Raw genomic sequence first — 20,372 nt, 5'->3', positions numbered from 1 at the left:
TTGCATGCACCTTCCTTCCCTCAGAGCCAAGATGCCAGCTGTCACTTCTGTTGTGACTGTGCTGCTTCAAGCTGTCTTTCCCCTTTTCTACTTTCTGAACTCTAAATATGTTGTAAACTCAATATGTTGTCTAAGTAGCCAAGCTGTTCTAAGTGTGTGTAAAGTAATAAGAGTGTATGGTTCAGAGCATTGTAGAACACTCATTCGTTTCTTCAAGTATTTATTGAACACCCACCATGCTTACCGTTCTGGGCACTGGGGACACAGTCTCTGCCTTGTGAATGCTCATATCCCAATGGAGGGAGAAAGACCATAAACAAATGCACAAATAAGTGACTTCTACATAAGTGAGTTGTTCCTGGACTTTATTTTTTGCTTTAGGGTTAAAATCAAATGGCTAGCATACCGCCAAATTACATCATAGGTTAGTCTCCCTCTGTAGCCCCCCTGCCTTTGTATTTGGGGAAAGAGAAGGACAGAATATGGACAGGGATCACCTCTTCTAAGGAGTGATGAGTAGACAGTTTATAGTAGAGTTATTAAAAAATAAAAACTGTGAATTTAAATAGTGCTACCAAGCACAGGACAGAGTATCCAGAGATCTGAGCTCTGGCTGTAAGTTCTGCCACAAAATGACTGCAGATAAGTCACTTAAGGTCTCTGGATTCAGTTTTTTTTTTTTCCTACTAAGGATAGGTAATGGATTAATTCAGCATTTCTCAAAATATGTTCCATGGAGCATTAACAAGTTCTGTGCTTGTTAATAGGTGTTACTCAAAAAGAGGGTTCCATAGGAGGGCCACAGCTAGGCCAACGCTACAGCTGGAACAGGGCCCCTCAGGAGAACGCAGCCCTGGGGGCTCACAGCGTGGCAAGATGGAAGGAATTAGAGAAAGAGGCCCCTTCCTCTGGTGGGGAAGCAGGGCCCAGCCTGCATTTCGTCTCCCACCGCCCTCTGCACAAGGCCTGCACAACATTAAAAAGCTGCCTTGTCTATGGTCAAATAGGTTTGGGAGATTGCTGGCCTGAGCACGTTAAGCAGACACGATATCCGAAAGCTTTCATAGGCTAACGTGCTACCCTTTGAATCACCAAGTGAAGAAGATAGTGTGTGTGTGTGGCATTTTTCCTGTTCCTGTATTCTTTGGAACACAGAAAAACTGGACTAGGTTGTGTTTACCAGTTGTTATTCTAAAAGTGTATTCTCATCAATCCATTTTCCTCCCTTAACAAAAACTGAAGTCCTCACAACCCCCACCTCCACCACATCACCTCCAAATTGCTGTCTATCGTTAAACATTCCCTTTGCTCCATCGCTCTATTACCCGGGGCTATTTTTGTGGGGGAACATACCAGGACACCATTCCAGAACCTCTTTCTCAGAATTACGTAAACCTGAACAACATTCGAGAACATTAAGAGGTAGCTGCCACCTGCTTAACAAAAGGCTTTTAAATTTATACCAATGATGCGTCCTGCTCACATAACCAATATGTTTATAAATACACTTTGATGTGTGAGGTGTGGAGGAGAACCGTTTCTACCTCGACTTCGTCCTCCTCCTCAGCTCTTGAATCCTGTAGACGACAGCGCTGTGAAGGGAGAACCAGTTCACAAACTGCAACAAAATCACAGTCACTGACTTGAGTTCGTCCAGCTTAAATTAGTCTGTTCGTAAGCTTCAAAAGCTCTGGAAAGCAATTATGTTAATATTAGTAAACATTAAATATTATTTAGTAAAAGATTAAAAAGTCAGTAAGTTTGAAAAATGAACTTATTAACCCTATAAAAGTTGTTTCTAATGTGAATGGAGTGGGATCACTAAAGACAATACCAACCAAAACCATTTTTTAAAAACGTATTGGGTCCATCTATCTGCCTTTGTGAGCTGAGTTTTTATATCCATCCAAAACAACGCTCAGGCTTCTCATGGTTTTCGTAATTTGGTTGGCAAGAAATAGGACAGTAGCTCTTAGGTGGGGATATATTTGGTGTTCACGGACAATTTATGTAATATTTCTATTAATAGCAAAGAAACTTCTCCTCACATAAACTTTATGGTTTCCTTCCCTAAGTAACTATATATTTAACATGTTCTTTTTTAAAAAGCATTCTAATTACAGTTGAGTTTGAAAGTGGAATCCTTAGACCAGTATGCAGGGTGGTTTAGAACTTAGGAAATCAGTGGGGATACAGCACTCTATTTTGCAAAAATAGCATTTTATCCCGAATTTTGTAGTTCTTTCAAAAATTCCCTTACCGGTGTAAGTGGTTGATTATCAGAAGTGAGCATGTGCTCAGTCTTGCTGCCGAAACCTCCCTCAGCCTCGCAAGGGTTTGTTCACCTACCCAGGCAGCCGTGGTCCCAGTTTGCTCCGTATTCTTAACACTGGTTAATAACTTTGTGAAGCAGTGCCTTAGACATCATCGAAACTAGCTCTGTTTTTGTTTTTAGTAATTCCAGCTTATGAACGCTCATGTCGCTAGCTGCTCTCCCATTTGTCTCACTGCTTTTACTGTCTCTGTAAAAGACTCCCTCCCCACCCCCCCACCCCCAACCTTTTTAGGCTTAAGTACCACCTGAAGAGAGAAGCCTTTTCAGGCCTGGGAGACTGGCCAGTGCCCTTTGTCCTTCTGTTCACCTACTAAAAGGTAGCATTGTTAACCTAATTCAGCAGGTCCCTGACTCAGTATAAACACTGCTCAATAGAGCCAGAAAGACTAATTGAATTGTACAATACATCATTTTTCAGCAACGGTTTCAAGTGGACTGTACTTCATTTCCCAGAACACCATCGTGTTTCCCTCGTTTAAGATATTTAAATATGGCACATATTTAACCATGATAAATCAAATATTTGGACCCAATTCTGTCTTTCTCCACCGAACCTTGAGCTACAGGAGGACAGGGCCATGCCTGTTGTACTCTCCACTAATGCCTGCTATGGGATCTGGCACGTACCTGTGTCTCTATGCCTCAAGTGAGGCATTCTGTATCCTTGTCAGTTGTTATTTCCAGTCTGGTTAAATAGAGGTTTTGGCTAATTCTAGGGCCTCTTTGTGAGCTGATTTGCAGAGACTGTAAACTTCACCACGTTTGTAACTGCAGGGCCCCAAAGGATCACACAACAGGTACCTCAAAAATAATTGCTAATAGGGAAAAAAAAATGGGACACTTACTGGGGAAAAAAAACCATTGATGCCTTTATATATATATGGAATGGAAACTTTTATATGAGCTTTATTTTATATTACAAAATATTAAATGTCATAAATGTGCTTTAATCAGCATACAGTAGCCATATCACCTATTCATATTGGTGGGTTTTCTTGCTTGTATCTACTTGTGGTAGTCTCTGTGCCATCCTTGCCCACCAAGTGAATTTCTGTTTATCTTTCTAGACCTTGAGGCAGTGTGGCCTGCTTTGCCAGCGGCTCCCTTCCCCCCAGGATAATTGATTTCTCCTTCCTTTAAGCTACCAGTGGACCTCATCCATATTTCTTTTGTAGTAGAGAACAGGCTATATGCGACATGTAGTTCTTGTTTTAAATATTTATCCCCGGGGCTCCTGGGTGGCTCAATCGGTTAAGTGTCCGATTTCAGATCAGGTCATGATCTCACAGTTGGTGAGTTCAAGCTCCATGTCGGGCTCTGTGCTGATAGAGCGGATAGCCCTCTCTTTGCCCGACTCTCTCTCATAAATAAATAAAACATTTTAAAAATAAATAAATATTTATCTCTTATACTACATAGTGAGTCCCTTAAGGGTGAGGACTGTACCCTATTTATCTTCATTAGTAAACTTCTAGTCTGGAATGTAAAGCACAGTGGATTTTCAGTTTTCTTTTTAGTAAGCAAAATCGTTTTTCTAATGTTGAATTCTATCCTTATTCCCAGTACCAGAGCAGTTTTCCTGGAAGCTTTTTAGAGAGGTTTTACCCTCCCAAGTAGAAACTAAGCCAACTCTACACATTACTAGCCAGTCCACATCTCAGTATCAGCAAATTGGTAAAGATTCTCCCAAATTACCCACTTCTTATCCATTATTTAAACTACTCCCTCTGTATCTCAGATGCATTGCATTTCTACTCTTTCTAATGACAAGGAAATTTTAAAATCAACTTGCATAGTCTTGGTGTTTACCACCAGAATTGGATATAGAATTGGAAGGATATATTAGTCTGTCAGCCCAAGCTCAAAGTTATTCTAAGAGCAACTCCTTTCTGCTCACTAAAGTGTTTTTTGAGCCTGTTTTCTATGCAAATTATCCTGCATAAATAATATCCTTTAAAGCTATCCTTTTTATTCCTTTTGAATTTTGTAATATGTACATGATTTACCTATATTTTGATGGCTACTTATAAAAGTGGTATAGAATATACATGTATGTAGTTTTTAAAATTAAGTCTGTTTAGAATCTTCATTTTTTTTTTTTTTTTAATTTTGAGATGACTGTAGATTCCCAGGAAGTTGCATAGATAGTAAAGAGAGGTCCCATGTACCTTTCATCCAGTGTCTCTCATTGGTTACATCTTAGATCACTGTGGTACAATATCCATAAATCGGGAAGCATACATGGTATCTTGAGTCTGTATAGTTCTGTGTCATTTTATCTCATGTAGATTCATGTAATCACCACCATAATCCAGATACATAATTAATGGATTCCTTTCAATGCAACGGTTACTTCCACAGGTTTCTGGAAGAGAGAAAGAAAACCACAATTTATATTTAGTTAAGTTATGGGCTTTTGCTGTGGCTCGCTCAGAAAGTAATGTGACTTTGGCCTTTCAACTCTGGTTCCTAGTTTGAGGAGGTGTGGAAAACTGGATGGTTCCCCAGACTGACTGAGGAAGTTTATCTTGTAGGTATCTAAGCAAGCCAAAGAGTTTCTGGAGTACGTGTACGAAGAGCCCCTGATCGACATCCAGCAGGAGAACCCGATGCTGTACCGCCACGCCGAGCCGCTGGCCACCGTGGTGCGGCTGCGGCAGCGGCTGAAATCGCTGCGAGCCTATTTGTTCAGCTGCCGGGCCGCCGTGGCCGAGGATCTGCGCCGCAGGTAGGTCACAGATGGCAGGCGGCTCCGGTTTGCTTTCCTCTCCCCGCCCTGGGAGGGTGGTTAGAGGACCTCCCTGGCCTTTCCAGTGGGCACCGTCTTCTGTGACTCTCGCTCCCGGCTCATCTTTGACGTTTTTCCTCCAAAGTCCTCTAAGTTGAGCCAAGAAAAATGAAAGTAATAGCTCAGCGTAACTGAAGGCGTTCCAGCCATGGAACTAGTTGCCACAACAGTGAAGTCTTCTCCTACCCGTAGACGAACTCAAGGGGATGATCACAGGAGTGTCTTCATTGATCACTTATGTAGCACTTTTCACTTTTCCTGGTTTTATTTGTGAAATGAGCATGTTTGAACTATTCCATAAAGACGTTTTTCAGTGGAAATAAGTGGTTATTCACATCTTACTTTCCATCCAGAAACAGGCTTGGTAGGTGACACCAGGGGTAGAGCCTGGGATTAAGATGCACCGGCCCAGGATTCTGCCTTTTCATGTCATCGTTTGTGCAGGCTGGTTTTCCATAGGGCAGTTATCTCCGAGTTCACACACAGCACACAAGTCCATGCCAGGTTCAGATCCTGAGAATAAAACTGAAGTTAAAATGTGCCTGCTCTCATCAAATTCCTTCTTTTACAGTTAGATTTTATTAGCATTTCAAGTCTCACCCTTGGCACATACGAACTAGCTTACACTTGAAATAATTGTTGATGGTGTTCGTAGGTCCCTGAAAATACCTTTTAATGTTTTAATGGAAATGACCAAAAGCATACCTTAGTCATGGTTTCTGGAGGGGAGCCTACATGCAAAAGAACCTTTGGAAAGCTTTAAAGTGATACGGTTTGTTATTTGAGATCTAGTTAGATCCAAGGAAATGGACATAACCCCCAGGCATCTGAAGAAGACATCTTAAAAAGAACTAAATGTAGATAGTGAGGAGTACATAATATCATAATATCTAGACAAGCCCTCATAAAATAATAATGAAAAGGCAGCTGCCATAAAGCAAAACACTTCTCAGTGATAGTCATTCTATTACCTAGTTTTTCAAAAAGCACTAGAAAAAGGTCAGGTTTTATTCTTGTAAAGTCTAGGCAGATCTTAATTTTAAAAGATCGGGGCTTTCCCTGAAAGGCAATAGAATTATAGGTCCAACTAAACTAGATACAAGATTTGTAATGTTCAAAGTATGTTTGTTCTATCATTTTCACTCTCGGCTTAGTTCAGAGCTAGTTTTTCTTTGCCTGTATTTTTAGACAATATTAAAATCTACACATGGGAATCATGTGAGGTACCTTTCTGGGACAGTGTTTTGCTTTGGATAAATATGCCACATCAGGGCATACGTTTAGAAATTAAACAGATTCTGTCTTCATTTGGATGACTAAGAATACCTTTGCTGTTCCCGCAGTCTGGTGGTTTACTGCCATGCCTACCCCTTATGGCCAGACCACCAGGAAAGGAATAGAAGTTCTAGAAAGAAGGCATTCCCAGGGCTGTGAGAAATGAAGACAGCAGCCTTTCTTCCTTTCCCTTCCTTTTGCTTTCCTCACTTGTCCATGACCCTTATGTAGTGCAGTTCCTGGCACCAGACAGGCATTCAGCAAGTACTGAACGGATAGATGGAAGGAGGGAGGGATAGACAGGTGTCTACTATGCTGTTACTCTAAACCGCTGAACAACGGCTGGTAGCCCAGTTTTGAGGAAGGAGTCAGTCTTCTGGTTTTATTTCTTCCTTAGGTGTCCGTTAGCACAGTGTCTGACCCATCTGAAACCCTCAAAAATAGTTGTTGAATGAATGAGCAAACGAACTAAAAAACAAGTAAAGAAAAATTTAGTTGGTTTTGTTTTGGAGATCAGTCTCAAATCTTTCTTCTCCGTTTCACTTCCAATGTACCACCCTGGTTTGGAGTCTCAGGACAATTGCAGTGTCTCTCTCCCGTTGAACCTTCGCATCAGGCAAATTATTAAATACAAGTATGGAGTTCAAGATCTGTACAACTCTCATCCAGTATATTATTCTACTCTCACATATCCTGGGATGATTTAACTCTTTAATGCATTCTGTTGTGGGAATTGGTTTTTCCAATGGAGCTGCTTATAATAGTGCATATACATAGTAAGCACTCAATAAATACTATTATTCATACTGTTTTATTATCCTAGAGTGTTCTTGTCTCTGGCTTTAGAAATCTTTGTTTAAAGTTTCCACTTAAAAGCCACCCCTGATGCTCTGTCTACGGGACTCGGCCCCTCCTGCTCCTATGTCAGGAGAGGAGTGAGCCAGAGGAAGTGGTTTGGAGCACTGACCCTGGGTATGGGGCCTGAAGTTCCTGGGTATGTGATGCACACTTACTCATGCAGTTGTTGCACAAGGATGAGTGGAGCAGGAGGTTCCCTAAGACCAAAGAATGAGATTCCTACGGAACTCTAGAGGAGGCACATTGATTTTTCTTTTTAAAAATTTGTTCTTTGTTTCTGTATGCTTATATGCTGTGAAGTTAATGGAGGGGCACCTGGGTGGCTCAGTTGGCCAAGCCTCTGACTTCGGCACAGGTCATGATCTTGCATTTGTGGGTTTGAGCCCTACATCAGGCTCTGTGCTGACAGCTCCGAGCCTGGAGCCTGCTTCAGATTCTGTGACTCCCTCTCTCTCTGCCCCTCCCCACTTTCATTCTGTCTCTCTCAAAAATAAACGTTAAAAAATATATTAAGGGGCACCTGGGTGGCTCAGTTGGTTAAGCGTCCGACTTCGACTCGGGTCACGATCTCACGGTTTGTGAGTTCGAGTTCCGCGCCATGCTCTGTGCTGACAGCTTGGAGCCTGGGGCCTGCTTCGGATTCTGTGTCTCCTCCTCTCTCTGCCCCTCCCATGCTCATGCTCTGTCTCTCAATAATAAATAAACATTTAAAAAAAAATTTTTTTAAATATATTAAAAAAATAAACCCCAAACATTGTTACCATGTCTTCCCACCTTGGCACAGGGAAAAGCATACCAGCAGCAAGAAGTACTTCTAGCTTCTGGTGGGGGGTGGGGGAGGGAGGAGGCTGTTATGGGGAGCTGTTCTCTCTCTATTTAGAAGTGGGACTATTTCGTGAAGCAGGTCTAAGATGTTCTGGGCTGCTGGTACTCCTCGCAGCAGGGCCTTACTTAATGTCAGCTCTGCCTTTTTTGAGTGTGCTCTAAATAACCATCACCCACCTAATAACTAAATTCCTGTCACCAGAGGCCATCGCTTACCTACCTTTTACCTTTATAAGGAATCTGACGTTTTAAAAACAAAATTAGCCAGCCCTGCACCTTTGATTAGAGATGATAAACTTATCTAGAAGTAATGTGTAAAGTTCCCTTTGTTTCACTTGGAGGCACAACATTTAAAGTGGAATATAAACATAAGAACCTACTGGGTACAACTAATCTTATATAATCTTGATAGGAATCAAAGGAGGGAGGAGTTGGTGTGCAATAGGGGAACGAAAGAGAGCAAGAGAAGCCAGTTCTTACCCAGTTGTAAAAGGCATTCTCTCCCTGCCTGGTTTTTACCTCTGTACAGGAGTAGCCATTAATCTCCAGCAAGTAGGCCCAACATGCTGAAGACCTGTCAACGCCATATAAACAGAAGAAAGCAAACTGTTAATATTGCTGTCGTGAGAAAACTGAAAACAGACTGATTAATCGTACTGGTGCTCCCCCTGCCAGGGAGCTGACTTGGGTCGTCCCCTTATTAGGGAAGTCACAGTTTGCTTTTAGGCCTTTCATTATAATGGCCTCCCGGTCTTCATCCTCAGTGTTCTTGTTCTTGTTGTTAAATGAATGCCTTGTTCTTGAACCCATACCGCAAATCTTGACTGGCAAGGATGATTAGTTTAGAAAAAGTCAGTGTCTTCCATGAAGTCTAAAATGTTTACAGTGCTGACAGTTCACTGTTTCTGAGGAGTCCCAGATGGTGACCCTGTTGGATTGGTTCAAGGCCTAGTTAACTTTTCATGAGAAGAATTGTTTATAGTGTCCACACATGAAGGTACATGAAGAACTCTCTGAAAAATCTTAGCACTCTGAGGACACAGCCACATCAGCAGCGATAGGGAAGTGTTTGGGAGGGACCCTAAGAACTGGTAGAGGGTCTCAGCCCTGTATATTCCGCTGCACACAGGAACAGTAGGATATGTGTGTAAATCACCTGTCACAAATGAGTGTCTTGGGCCCAAATTTGGCCTAGAGACATGTTTTGTTTGCCCTTTCAGGGATGGTCTCCTTGACTTTTAAATTGGTGGAACAGTTGCTAACATTTAAATAACCAGGAGTTTTCATGTATACACAACGAAGCTCTCTGGTTCCTCTGAGGAAATCAGAAGCTCTGATTACATAGGGCTTCTGTCATTCCTGGATGATCCTGGACTCCCCACTTCGCAGAGTCTCTCCTGCTCCTGTTCCCCCCAAACGCAGGGTCATTCAGTGCAGAATATGTTGCTGCCTTGTTTTTCTTATCCCCAGCCCGTTTCATTTGTTTATGGTGGTGCCTGGGCCCATGTTAGATAATCATGGTTTTATCAATTAAAAAATGTTTTCCCACAAATATAATAGTTGTTCTTTACAACAGTCCTTTCAGATGGGAAACAGATGCCATTTAGAAAGAAGAGAAGGAACAGTGTGACTCTGAGATGCTACGTGACTTGCTTGAGGTGACAAATCTGGTAAGCAGCAGAGTCCCTGCTCCGAACCAGATTGCTGCTGCTCTCCCCGGCACATTTGCTGGTGGAGGTGGTGAGGGACAGAGGTCTCCAGGCTCTCAGGAGGAACCACTTTTAATTCTCCGAAAGCCTTGACTGAGGTCGTGTGGAAGAGTGGGAAGGCAGGCGGGGAGGTAGCAGACCGCGATGTCCCGGAAAATGGGTTTGCTGACCCAGGCGGTCCTGCGCTCCCGGTTGCTCAGTCAGGCTCGGAGAGCGAGGCGTGACCATGGGCTTAGCGTTTTCCCTAGGGCGGCATTTGCCAGACCTTCCCATTTCACAGACCTGTAAATTTAAAACAAAAATACGGAGCCATCTGTAGGGTTGCCTTCCATATATATCTTTAACCAAAACAGACATAAACATTACCACCTATTTCTCACCATTTCATAAAGGAACATAGTAACACTACCAAACAAACAAGAAAACAGGCAAATGGTCTCAGAAATCAAACTACTTTTAAAATTCAAATACATTTTAAAATTCATTCTATTCTCTTTCTCATTTATTTTACCTTGGACTGCTGAAAACATCAGACTGACAACAGCTATTTGGACTAACTTTTCAGAAATCTGACTTAAGTTCTTGACTTGTTGACTTCTTCTGAGTCTTAGAGTGTATCATTCAGTCTAGGGAAAGACATTCTAGAAATTAATGTGGATATCTGAGTATTTCCCACTATCATCGAAATGTGATTTGGGGACTTGGGGTACCTGTGAATCCAAAGTTCCTCTTAGGATATAAATTTAAAACTATTTTCTCTCCAACACTAGTTGAGGCCAGTAGGCCTATTCTCCCAGTTGCTTTGGGCAGAATCGTATTGGGGAACATTTGGGCCTGCTTGTTTATCAGGTTTAGCCTTGGCTTAGACCACTCTGAAACAACAGCTTGACTTGGGAGTCTCAAGAGAATACCAAATGTGATTCTTGTACTTTTAAGCCACCTACCTTTTCCTGTCTTTGGTCTCACATTTTCCTTGAAATTATAACCCTATCTACAGCATTAGTTCTCACTGAAATATCAGCTTTACTGAACAGTGAGAGATTTCTACCATAAAGATTCCCATTTTTATTAACTTTATCCAGGTGAGTACCTGAAAAGTGTGGGTGTGTATCCTGTCAGACTGGCATTGCCTCCTCTTCTGTGAAGCAAAATTTAGCAGCCTGCTCGGCTCTTAGACCAGCCCCTGTTGGTGCCACCTCATGTACCAAGATTGCCTTCCAACTCCTTCCTTTGTTACCGCGGGGCGAGCTGCGTTTCTGGTGAGCTGGGGTGGGGGGGTGGGGGCGCTGCTAAATACAAAGGTTGAAATGTCCTTTGGCTATTTGCCAGCCTCTTAATCTGCCCAAAACGGAGCTCACCTGTTGCCCCCACTGCTGTTGTCAACCGTGCCTGCCGCAGACTTCACCATCAAGCTGGATGGCACCTGTAGCCACCTGGTTGTCCAGGCCAAACACCTTTCTTTCATGTCCACATCCGGTCCCTCAGCAAGTACATTCACTTGCCGTCACCTGCCCGCTACCACCCAGGTGCCAGCCACTGCCTTCTTTCCCCCATGTTATTGCAGTAACGCGTCTCCCCCTTCAGTCTGTTCTTAAACTACAGCTAGAGCTCATGTGTAAATTAGATGATGTCACCCTTGACCCAAACTATCTAATAGCTTCACTTCTCCAGGTAAAAGCCAAGGCCACGTACGGGCTCATCCCCAGTTACCTCTGTGCCCTCTTCTCCCACTACCTGTCCCCTCATTCCCTCTGGTCACAACGGCCTTTTTTTTTTTTTGTCTTTGAGCCGGCTCCTCCTGTGTGAGTTTCTATCCTTGCTTCTCCTTTCCTCAAATAACCACAGGGTTGCTTCCTTAACTCTTTTAGGTCTTTACACAGCTGTCACCTTAATGAAGCATCCTTCACTCCCTTCCACTTCTTCCCCCCATACACGTTCTGTCTTCTTTCTGTGCTTATCACTATATTACATGGTATCTTGTCTGTCTCCCTCTCTCGGGCCGGCATGCGTGGATATGGAAGTTGTGTTTTGCTCACTCTGTGCAGCCATATACAGTGGTCCTGCCCTCCTCGTTAAATGTCAGCTGCAAAAGGTCATGGTTTTTATCCATTTTGTTCACTGCTATGTCCCCAGGGCCTAGAACCATACCTGACGTAGAGAGCTAATCAATATCTGTTGAACAAATGAGCTAAATGAGTAAAGTACTGTTACCAAGATCCCACCTGCTTAATTTGGTCACACTTAATTGTTTTCTTATTACAAAAAAAAAAAAAAAAAAATACCAGTCATTATAGAAAACAAAAATAAGAAAGCCAACCATTATCCTACCACTTTGGTGCCTATGTTTCTAGACTTTTTCCTCTGCAGATTTTTTCCTCATTAAAATGGTTTCATACTGCACATACCACTTTTAACCCAATCACTGTACCTGGCATACTGTGGACATCTTTTTATGCCAGTAAATATTTGTATTAAGCACGATTCACTAAACAGAAATGGTGCTTTGTAGTGTGAGCATACCTACATACCATTGATCCTGGAAAAGTAAATAAGACTATTATTTAGTGTACCCAAAAGTTTGTGTGTCCTAATAATATGCTGAGAAATCATTTCATAGCAACACCTCCTCTTCCCCTGCACATTTCCCCCCCAAATCAGAGTAGGTGGAGGGGCTATCTGTCACAAAGAGAAAAGATGGCTTGCTGTTGGGAATTGAATATACCTAATTGAGGAGGCTAGTTTATTAAGACATATCTCTTAAGGCAGCCTAGTTCTTAAAACACAATCTACACAGACATGACTTGCTGTGTCTCTGACCTACATCTGAGGACTATTATAACCAAAATCTGAGATCTAATTGTACAATTATTAGCCAACAATTTTAGAAGAATAAGCAGTAGTAGGACTTGAAGCATGTCAGTAACACTTAAATTCAGTAAATGAATACAACTGTTTGCTCTTTATAAGATTTAATATTAGCCAGATTGTGTGGCTTTATTTTTTCATGTTAGCTAATTAAAAGTGTCATTAGCTTGCAGTTGAGGCTTTAGTCTCAATAGATTATGAATCTATCAGAACTTTGAAACTACCAAAACACAGGATGTTTTTGAACGCAACACTTCTCATTCTACTTTAAGAATCCTTTTCCCTTGGATGACTTCTAGAACTTCTAAGGTTTTCAGGTCCTCTAACCTCTTGATCTCCTAATAGCTCCTCCCCCTTCTGTCACCGTTCTGTCATTTTCTTCAGCGATCTTGTTTAACAAATCGTGTACCAATATCAACACTCTAAAAGGGAGCTACAGGTTGCAAAAGACCGTGTCATTCAAAACTAAACTGATTACTAAACTGTGAAAAAGGAATTCTGGCAAGTGATATATTAATTTTACTATAATGTACACATAGCTTTTTACTTGCTGAAATCCTTCAGAAAGTTAAAAAGTGATTTTGTTTTATTCTGAGAGGAAATGAAATATACAGAAATTATCTAAAATCATTTTGTAAAGCATGACAAAAAGTAAAACTTAGTGTAGATAAATATTATGTTCTTGGAACTGTTAAAAAATACTATAAGAACGTCTTCTAGGATCTATAACTGTGATACAATCTGTCACTTTTGCAATCAGACCCCAGGATAATCAACCAAAATTAGTTCCCAAGTATTCCTACTCCAGGTTTTAGATTGTTACTAAGGAACGTAAACACAATCTCTGAATGAGCAGGTAAAAGAGACCCTTATTTCCCATAACTATCTGCCAAGATATAATATCTGATGCAATCTTGCTACTTTTTCAAGCCAATGAGATTAGCAAAATGAGGTATCTAGATCGAAGCTTGTTTCTTCCACATGGGTTGCTATCGAAATGTCTGCCTTTGATTTAAAATTGTTTTTCCATTAGCTGGGAGCATGGCTAGGCATATGATTCCTGTCCACATCCAGCCTAATGTAGCAATTTCAGAAAGAGTTTGCAGCTCATATGAAGAACACCAAATTGCATCTCCCTGGGTATGCTTCACAGTGCTTCTCGCTGATTTTAGGGTGGGTGATACTGCAGCCCTCTCAACTCAGTACAAATTACCCAACCTGGAGCACAGATTCCTGGAAAACACAGTAATACTACATGAATAGTTTTCTTTTAAATTACTCTTTATGCACTTCTATCCACATTCTTCGTTCAGGCACATAGGACTTAAAATCAAAAATGGAGGTTGTATGTGTGTGTGCCCATATACATGGGCCTTTTCTTCAAAACCTATCTCTTAAGTGTGCTAACGGTTCCATGACAAACTTTTTTTTTTCTCATTTTAATCATTGGGCTTTTAAACACCAGTTGTGCACCACCGAGAACTGAGCTTCAGGGAAATGGTGGTATTAAATCTGTCAAAATCCTCCAAAGGGTCTGCTTACTTCAGAGTCTGACCTAGTGCCTCTTCTCTCATTAGCATCAAAGCTTGGTGGGGGCTGAATTGAAGTCCTCAGAAATTAGTTGGGTTAAATGAGTCTTGATTTATTTGACTCAGTGACCTATTACAAAATGGAATGAGGGCCTCTACCTTTATTATTATTATTATTATTTGAGAGAGTGTGTGTACATGAGTGGGGGGGGGCAGAGAGAGAGGGAGAGAGAGAGAATCTTAAGCAGGCTTCAGCTCTGTGCTGAGCCCAACATAGGGCTCAATCCCACAACCCTGGGGTCATGACCTGAGCTGAAATTAAGAGTCAAGTGCCCAACCAACTGAGCCATCCAGTTGTCCTGACCCTTACCTTTTTTGTAAAGACTACTGCCTTTGATTTCATTGGCAATTATCTCTGCATTTTTAACCCTGAGTACCAGTTGCATAATATAAAGGCTGAATCATATATGACCATTTTCTTTTTTAAATTTTTATCTTTACCACCATTCTCATTAAAGCAATCTATAAATGAAGCCTAAGTTACCTTCTTGGAGTGTCAGGAAATTCTAAAGGTGTTAAAGTAGAAAACTTTGGCATTAGAAATGATCGTGCTACTTGATTTCCATGATTCTTTAGCAAGTTTCTTCATTGTTCTTTGGTATCTGAGAACTTGATAGTGCTGCCTGCCAGTAATGTGGTTTTCCTTGATGGATGAGTAAAGTGTGGAGTTGACTCTCTCCAACACATTTGTCCTTTGGCTCTGATGGCAGGACTGACCAGATGAACTTGCATTGGCATGAGCTGGGCTGTTCTCATGGTTGGCTTGCTGGAGAAATGCTGTCAGATCTGATGATTAATAGCCCTGCAGTCCAGTAAGGTCACTTCATCACAGAAAACCCTAAACACACAGTCACCTCATCAGAAAGCAAAAGACAGCACCGTTCTGTAGCAAAGATCATGTTTACCAGAGGATTGCAAATTAGATTACTTTCAGTTAGTTTGCAGCCTTTGGTCCCCAATATGTTGACTTTTAGAGGGAATATTGGAGAAATCAGTAACTACCTTTTATGTAACATTTTAATAGAAATGAAGCATTTCTATTGAAACATTTAATTGAAACATTTCAATTAAGAAAATACAGGAGAGGTATGTGTGCATGTGTGTGCAAAAGAGCTTCCAGCTGGGTCCGCCTCTCATTTTCTCTAGGCCATTCCAGGGCCAGGCTCTGTCAATTATCCCTACTTTTGTATCTATAGTTTCCTCCTTTACTAGCACCTTCATTTTAGCATATGAGTATGCCAAAGTCTCTCCCAACTTTAAGAAAAGAATCTTTTTGAGGCATAAAACTTATTTGAAGAAGTAATAACTGAAACCTCTCTAGCCTGGGGAAGAAAACAGACATCCAGTTCTAGGAAGCATAGGGAGTCCAAAACAAAATGAACCTAAAAAGAGCCACACCAAGACATAATAAATACAGTGTCAAAAATTAAGAAGAGTATTTTAAAAGCAGCGAGAAAAAAGCAACTAGTTACATACAAGGGAATACCCATAAAACCATCAAATGATTTTTCAGCAGGAACTTTGCAGGCTAGAAGGGAGTGACATTATATATTCAGGCATATAGACTGAAAGGAAAAATCTTTTTTTTTTTTTTTAATTTTTTTTTTTTTTTTCAACGTTTATTTATTTTTGGGACAGAGAGAGACAGAGCATGAACGGGGGAGGGTCAGAGAGAGAGGGAGACACAGAATCAGAAACAGGCTCCAGGCTCTGAGCCATCAGCCCAGAGCCCGACGCGGGGCTCGAACTCACGGACCGCGAGATCGTGACCTGGCTGAAGTCGGACGCTTTAACCAACTGCGCCACCCAGGCGCCCCGAAAGGAAAAATCTTACAACCAAGAATACTCTACCCAGTAAGTTTATCATTCAAAATTGAAAGAGAGATAAAAAGTTTTCCAGACAAACAAAATTTTGAGTTCATCACCACTAAACCAGTCTTACAAGAAATGTTACAGAGGCTCCTTTAAGTGGAAAAGAGAAGGCCATAAGTAGAAGAAAATTATGAAGGAAAAAAATCTCACTGGTAAAAGCAAATATATAGTAAAGGTAGTGGTTGACCACTTATAAAGCTAGTATAAATGGTAAAAGACAAAAGTGGTAATATCAACTATATCTACAATAATTCATAAAGGGATACACAAAATAGAAAGATGCAAAATAGGGGCACCCGGGTGGCTTAGACGGTTGAGTGTCTGACTCTTGACCGCAGCTCAGCTCATGCTTTCACAGTTCATGGGGTCAAGCCCTGTGTCAGGCCTGTGCTTACGGTGCAGAACTTGCTTGGGATTCTCTCTCTCCTCCTCTCTCTGCCCCTCCCTGACTTGCTCATGCATATGCTCTCGCTCTCTCTCAAAATAAATAAACTTCGAAAAAAAAGATGCAGAATAGATCAGATAGATGAAACATGGGGGGTGTGGTTAAGAATGTAGTGTGTTCTTTTATAATGTGTTCAAACTTTAAGCGACAATAAACCTAAAATAGACTGCCATATACATAGGGTATTGTATATGAAACTCATGGTAACCACAAACCCAAAACCTGTAATAGGTACACAAAAAATAAAGATACAAATATCCAAACATAACACTAAAGAAAGTCATCAAATCATAAGAGAGCAAGAGAAGGAAGAACAGAGAAGAACTACAAAACAACCAGAAAACAATTAACAAAATGGCAATAAGTCCATACCTATCAATAACTACTTTAAATGTAAATAGACTAGGGGCACCTGGCTGGCTCAGTCACTTAAGCATCCAGGTCTTGATTTTGGCTCAGGTCATGATCTCAGAATTTGGGAGTTCGATCTCCATGTCAGGCTCTGTGCTGACAGTGCTAGAGCCTACTTGGGATTCTCTCTCTGCCCTCTTCCCCGCCCCCCCCCCCCCCGTCTCTTTCTTTTTCTCTCAAAATAAATGAACTTAAAAGAACAGGAAAGAAAGAAAGAAACAATGGCCTTAAATGACACATTAAACCAAATGGACTTAATAGATACATAATGTCCCATCCCAAAACAGTAGAATGCATATTCTTTTCAAATGCACATGAAACCTTCTCCAAAATTACACATTAGTCTACAAAACAAGTCTCAATAAATTTAAGAAGATTGAAATCCTATCAAGCATCTTTTGCAATCACAACAGTATGAAAGCAGAAACCAATTACAAGAAAAAACTAGAAAAATACACACATACTTGGAGGCTAAACAACATGGTACTAAACAATCAATGGGTCAATGAAGAAATCAAAGAAGTAATTTAAAAAACACCTTCAGGCAAATGAAAATGGAAGCAACGTTCCAAAATCTATAGGATCCAGCAAAAACAGTTTTAAGAGGAAATACAGGCCTACCTCAAGAAACAAAAATGTCTAACAGTCTAACCTTACACATAAAGGAACCAGTAAAAGAACAAACAAAACCCAACATTACTAGAAGGAAGGAAATAATAAACATCATAGCAGAAATAAATGAAATAGAGACTAAGAAAACAATAAAAAAAATTAATGAAACTAAGAGCTGGTTCTCCAAAAAAATAAACAAAATTGATAAACCTCTAGCCAGACTCTTCAAGAATAAAAGGAGGCTCAAATAAGTAAAATCAGAAATGAGAGAAGTCACAACCAACACTAGAGAAATACAAAGGATTTAAAAGACTATGAGCAATAAATTGGATAGCTAGAAGTAGATAAATTCCTAGGAACATATAATCTTTCAAGACTGAATAAGGAAGGAATAGAAAATCTGAACAGACTTTCTGTTCTCCTCAGCAAACAAAAGTCCAGGACCAGATGAAGCATTCCAAAAAATTTCAGATGAAGAAATGCTTCCAAATTCATTCTACAATGCCAGCATTACCGTGATACCAAAACCAGACAAAGACATTAAAAAAAAAAAAGGAAATTACAGATCAACAGCTTTGATATAGATGCAAAAAAACTTCAGTGAAATATTAGCAAACCAAAGCCAACAATACATGAAAAGGATCATATACCATAGTCAACTGGGATTTATTACTGGGATACAAAGATGGTTTAATATCCACAAAACCAACCTGATATACCACATTAACAAAAAGGAGGGTAAAAATCATATAGTCATCTCAATAGATGCAGAAAAAGCATTGGACAAAATTCATCCATTTATGATAAAAACTCTCAAAGTGGGTACAGAGGGAACATACCTCATCATCATAAAGGTCTTATATGACAAACCCACAGCTAACATCATACTCATTGGTGAAAAGCTGAAAGCTTTTCCTCTAAGATCAGGCACAAGACAAAGATGCCCACTTTCACCACTTTTATTCAACATTATATTAGCAGTTTTAGTTACAGCACTCCCACAAGATAAAAGAAATAAAAGGTATCCAAATTGGAAAAGAGGAAGTAAACCTGTGCTAGATCCTACAGACTCCACTACAAAACTGTTAGAATAAATGAATTCAGTACTGTTGCAGGATACAAAATTAGTATATGGAAATCTGTTGCAATTATTATGCATTAACAAACAATCAGAAAGAGAAATTAGGAAAACAATCCCATTTACAAGTGTATTAAGAAGAATAAAATACATGGGAATAAATTTAACCAAGAAGGTGAAATACCCTAAAGAGAGAAACTGAGGATGACACAATAGAAGAATATACTGTGCTCAAGTTTTGAAAGAATGTTGTTAAAATGTTATTACTACCCAAAGCAACGTACAGATTCAGTGCAACCCCTGTCACAATACCAGTGGCATCTTTCACAGAACTAGAACAAGTAAACCTAAAATTTGTATCGAATAGCAAAAGACCTAGAGTAGCAAAAACAATCTTGAGGTATCATGCCTCCTGATTTCAAACTATATTACAAAGCTATAATCATCAAAACAGGATGGTATTAGCACAAAAACAGACACATAGATCAATAAAACAGAATAGCCCAGCCCAGAAATAAACCCACTTATATGGTCAACTAATCTACAACAAAGAAGGTAAGAATATACAATGGGGAAAAGACAGTCTCAATAAATGGTGCCTAGAAAATTGGACCACGTTCTTACACCATACACAAAAAATAAACAAAATGAATTAAAGACTTAAATGTACGACCTGAAACCATAAAACTCCTAGAAGAAAACGTAGGCAGTCAACTTTTGGACATCAGTCTTAGCTATTTTTTTGGATCGGTTTCCTCAGTTGATAAAAAACAAAGCAAAAACAAACAATTGGGACAATATCAAACTAAAAAGCTTTTGCCCCACAAAGGAAGCTATTAATGAAATGGAAAGGTAACCTACTGAATGGGAGAAGATATTTGCAAATAAGGGATCAATATCCAAAATATATAAATAACTCATTAGTATAAAAAAAAAACCTGATGAAAAAATGGACAAAGCACCTAAAATAGATATTTTTTTTAAAGAAGACATACAGATAACCAACAGACACATGAAAAGATGCTCAACGTCACTAATCATCAGGGAAATGTAAATCAAAACCATAGGAAGATATCATACCTTTCAGAGTGGCTTAGTATCAATACAAGAAATAAAAAATGTTAGCAAAGATATAGAAAAAAGGGATCCCTTATGCAGTGTTGGTGGGAATGTACTTGTTGCAACCACTGTGGAAAAGAGTAAAAAGGTTCCTCCAGAAATTCAAAATAGAACTAAAATCAGATGATCCAGCAATTCCATTTCTGGGTATCTATCTGAAGAAAATGAAAATTCAAAAAGATGTATGTACCCCTGTGTTCATTACAGCATTATTTATAGTAGCCAAGATATGGAAACCACTGAAGTGTCTATCAGCGGATGAATGGATAAAGAAATTGTGGTATACATACACAAAGTGGAATATTACTCAGCCATAATCTGATTTCAAAAATGAAATTTTGGTTGGGGCGCCTGTGTGGCTCAGTCGGTTAAGCATCTGACTTTGGCTCAGGTCATGACCTCGTGGTTCACAGGTTGGAGCCCCGCATCGGGCTCTGTGCTGACAGCTCAGAGCCTGGAGCCTGCTTCGTGGATTCTGTCTGTCTGTCTCTCTCTCTCTCAAAACATAAATAAAACATTAAAAAAGTTAAAAGAAATGTTTTTTAAATGAAATCTTGGGGTCACCTGGAGAAATATTGCCATTTGTGACAA

At 40.2% G+C, this 20,372-nt stretch overlaps 1 protein-coding gene and 1 long non-coding RNA gene across 10 annotated transcripts in view; one reads left to right on the top strand and one right to left on the bottom strand.

Annotated features, from left to right (window-relative positions):
* The window catches only part of PLEKHM3 (pleckstrin homology domain containing M3), a 199,280-nt gene that overhangs the window by 83,459 nt on the left and 95,449 nt on the right, over positions 1 to 20,372 (top strand). For 8 of the 9 annotated variants that reach the window (XM_045480986.1, XM_045480977.1, XM_045480978.1 and 5 more), the window contains one exon: positions 4,870 to 5,063. In XM_045480986.1, the coding sequence (XP_045336942.1) occupies positions 4,870 to 5,063 (194 nt within the window). Of the gene's footprint in view, positions 1 to 4,869; positions 5,064 to 5,208; positions 7,208 to 20,372 lie in introns of those variants that run through there. The other variant, XM_045480987.1, reaches the window with a different exon arrangement.
* LOC123599385 lies at positions 1,464 to 5,578 on the bottom strand. Its single transcript, XR_006713127.1, has 4 exons — positions 5,466 to 5,578; positions 4,504 to 4,700; positions 2,963 to 3,150; positions 1,464 to 1,690 (listed from the first exon to the last, which is right to left on the bottom strand). It is a non-coding gene; the product is annotated as an uncharacterized LOC123599385 (long non-coding RNA).

Source organism: Leopardus geoffroyi, chromosome C1 (assembly GCF_018350155.1).
Source record: "Leopardus geoffroyi isolate Oge1 chromosome C1, O.geoffroyi_Oge1_pat1.0, whole genome shotgun sequence".
NCBI lineage: Eukaryota > Metazoa > Chordata > Mammalia > Carnivora > Felidae > Leopardus > Leopardus geoffroyi.
This window is presented reverse-complemented; position numbering and strand designations above follow the sequence as displayed.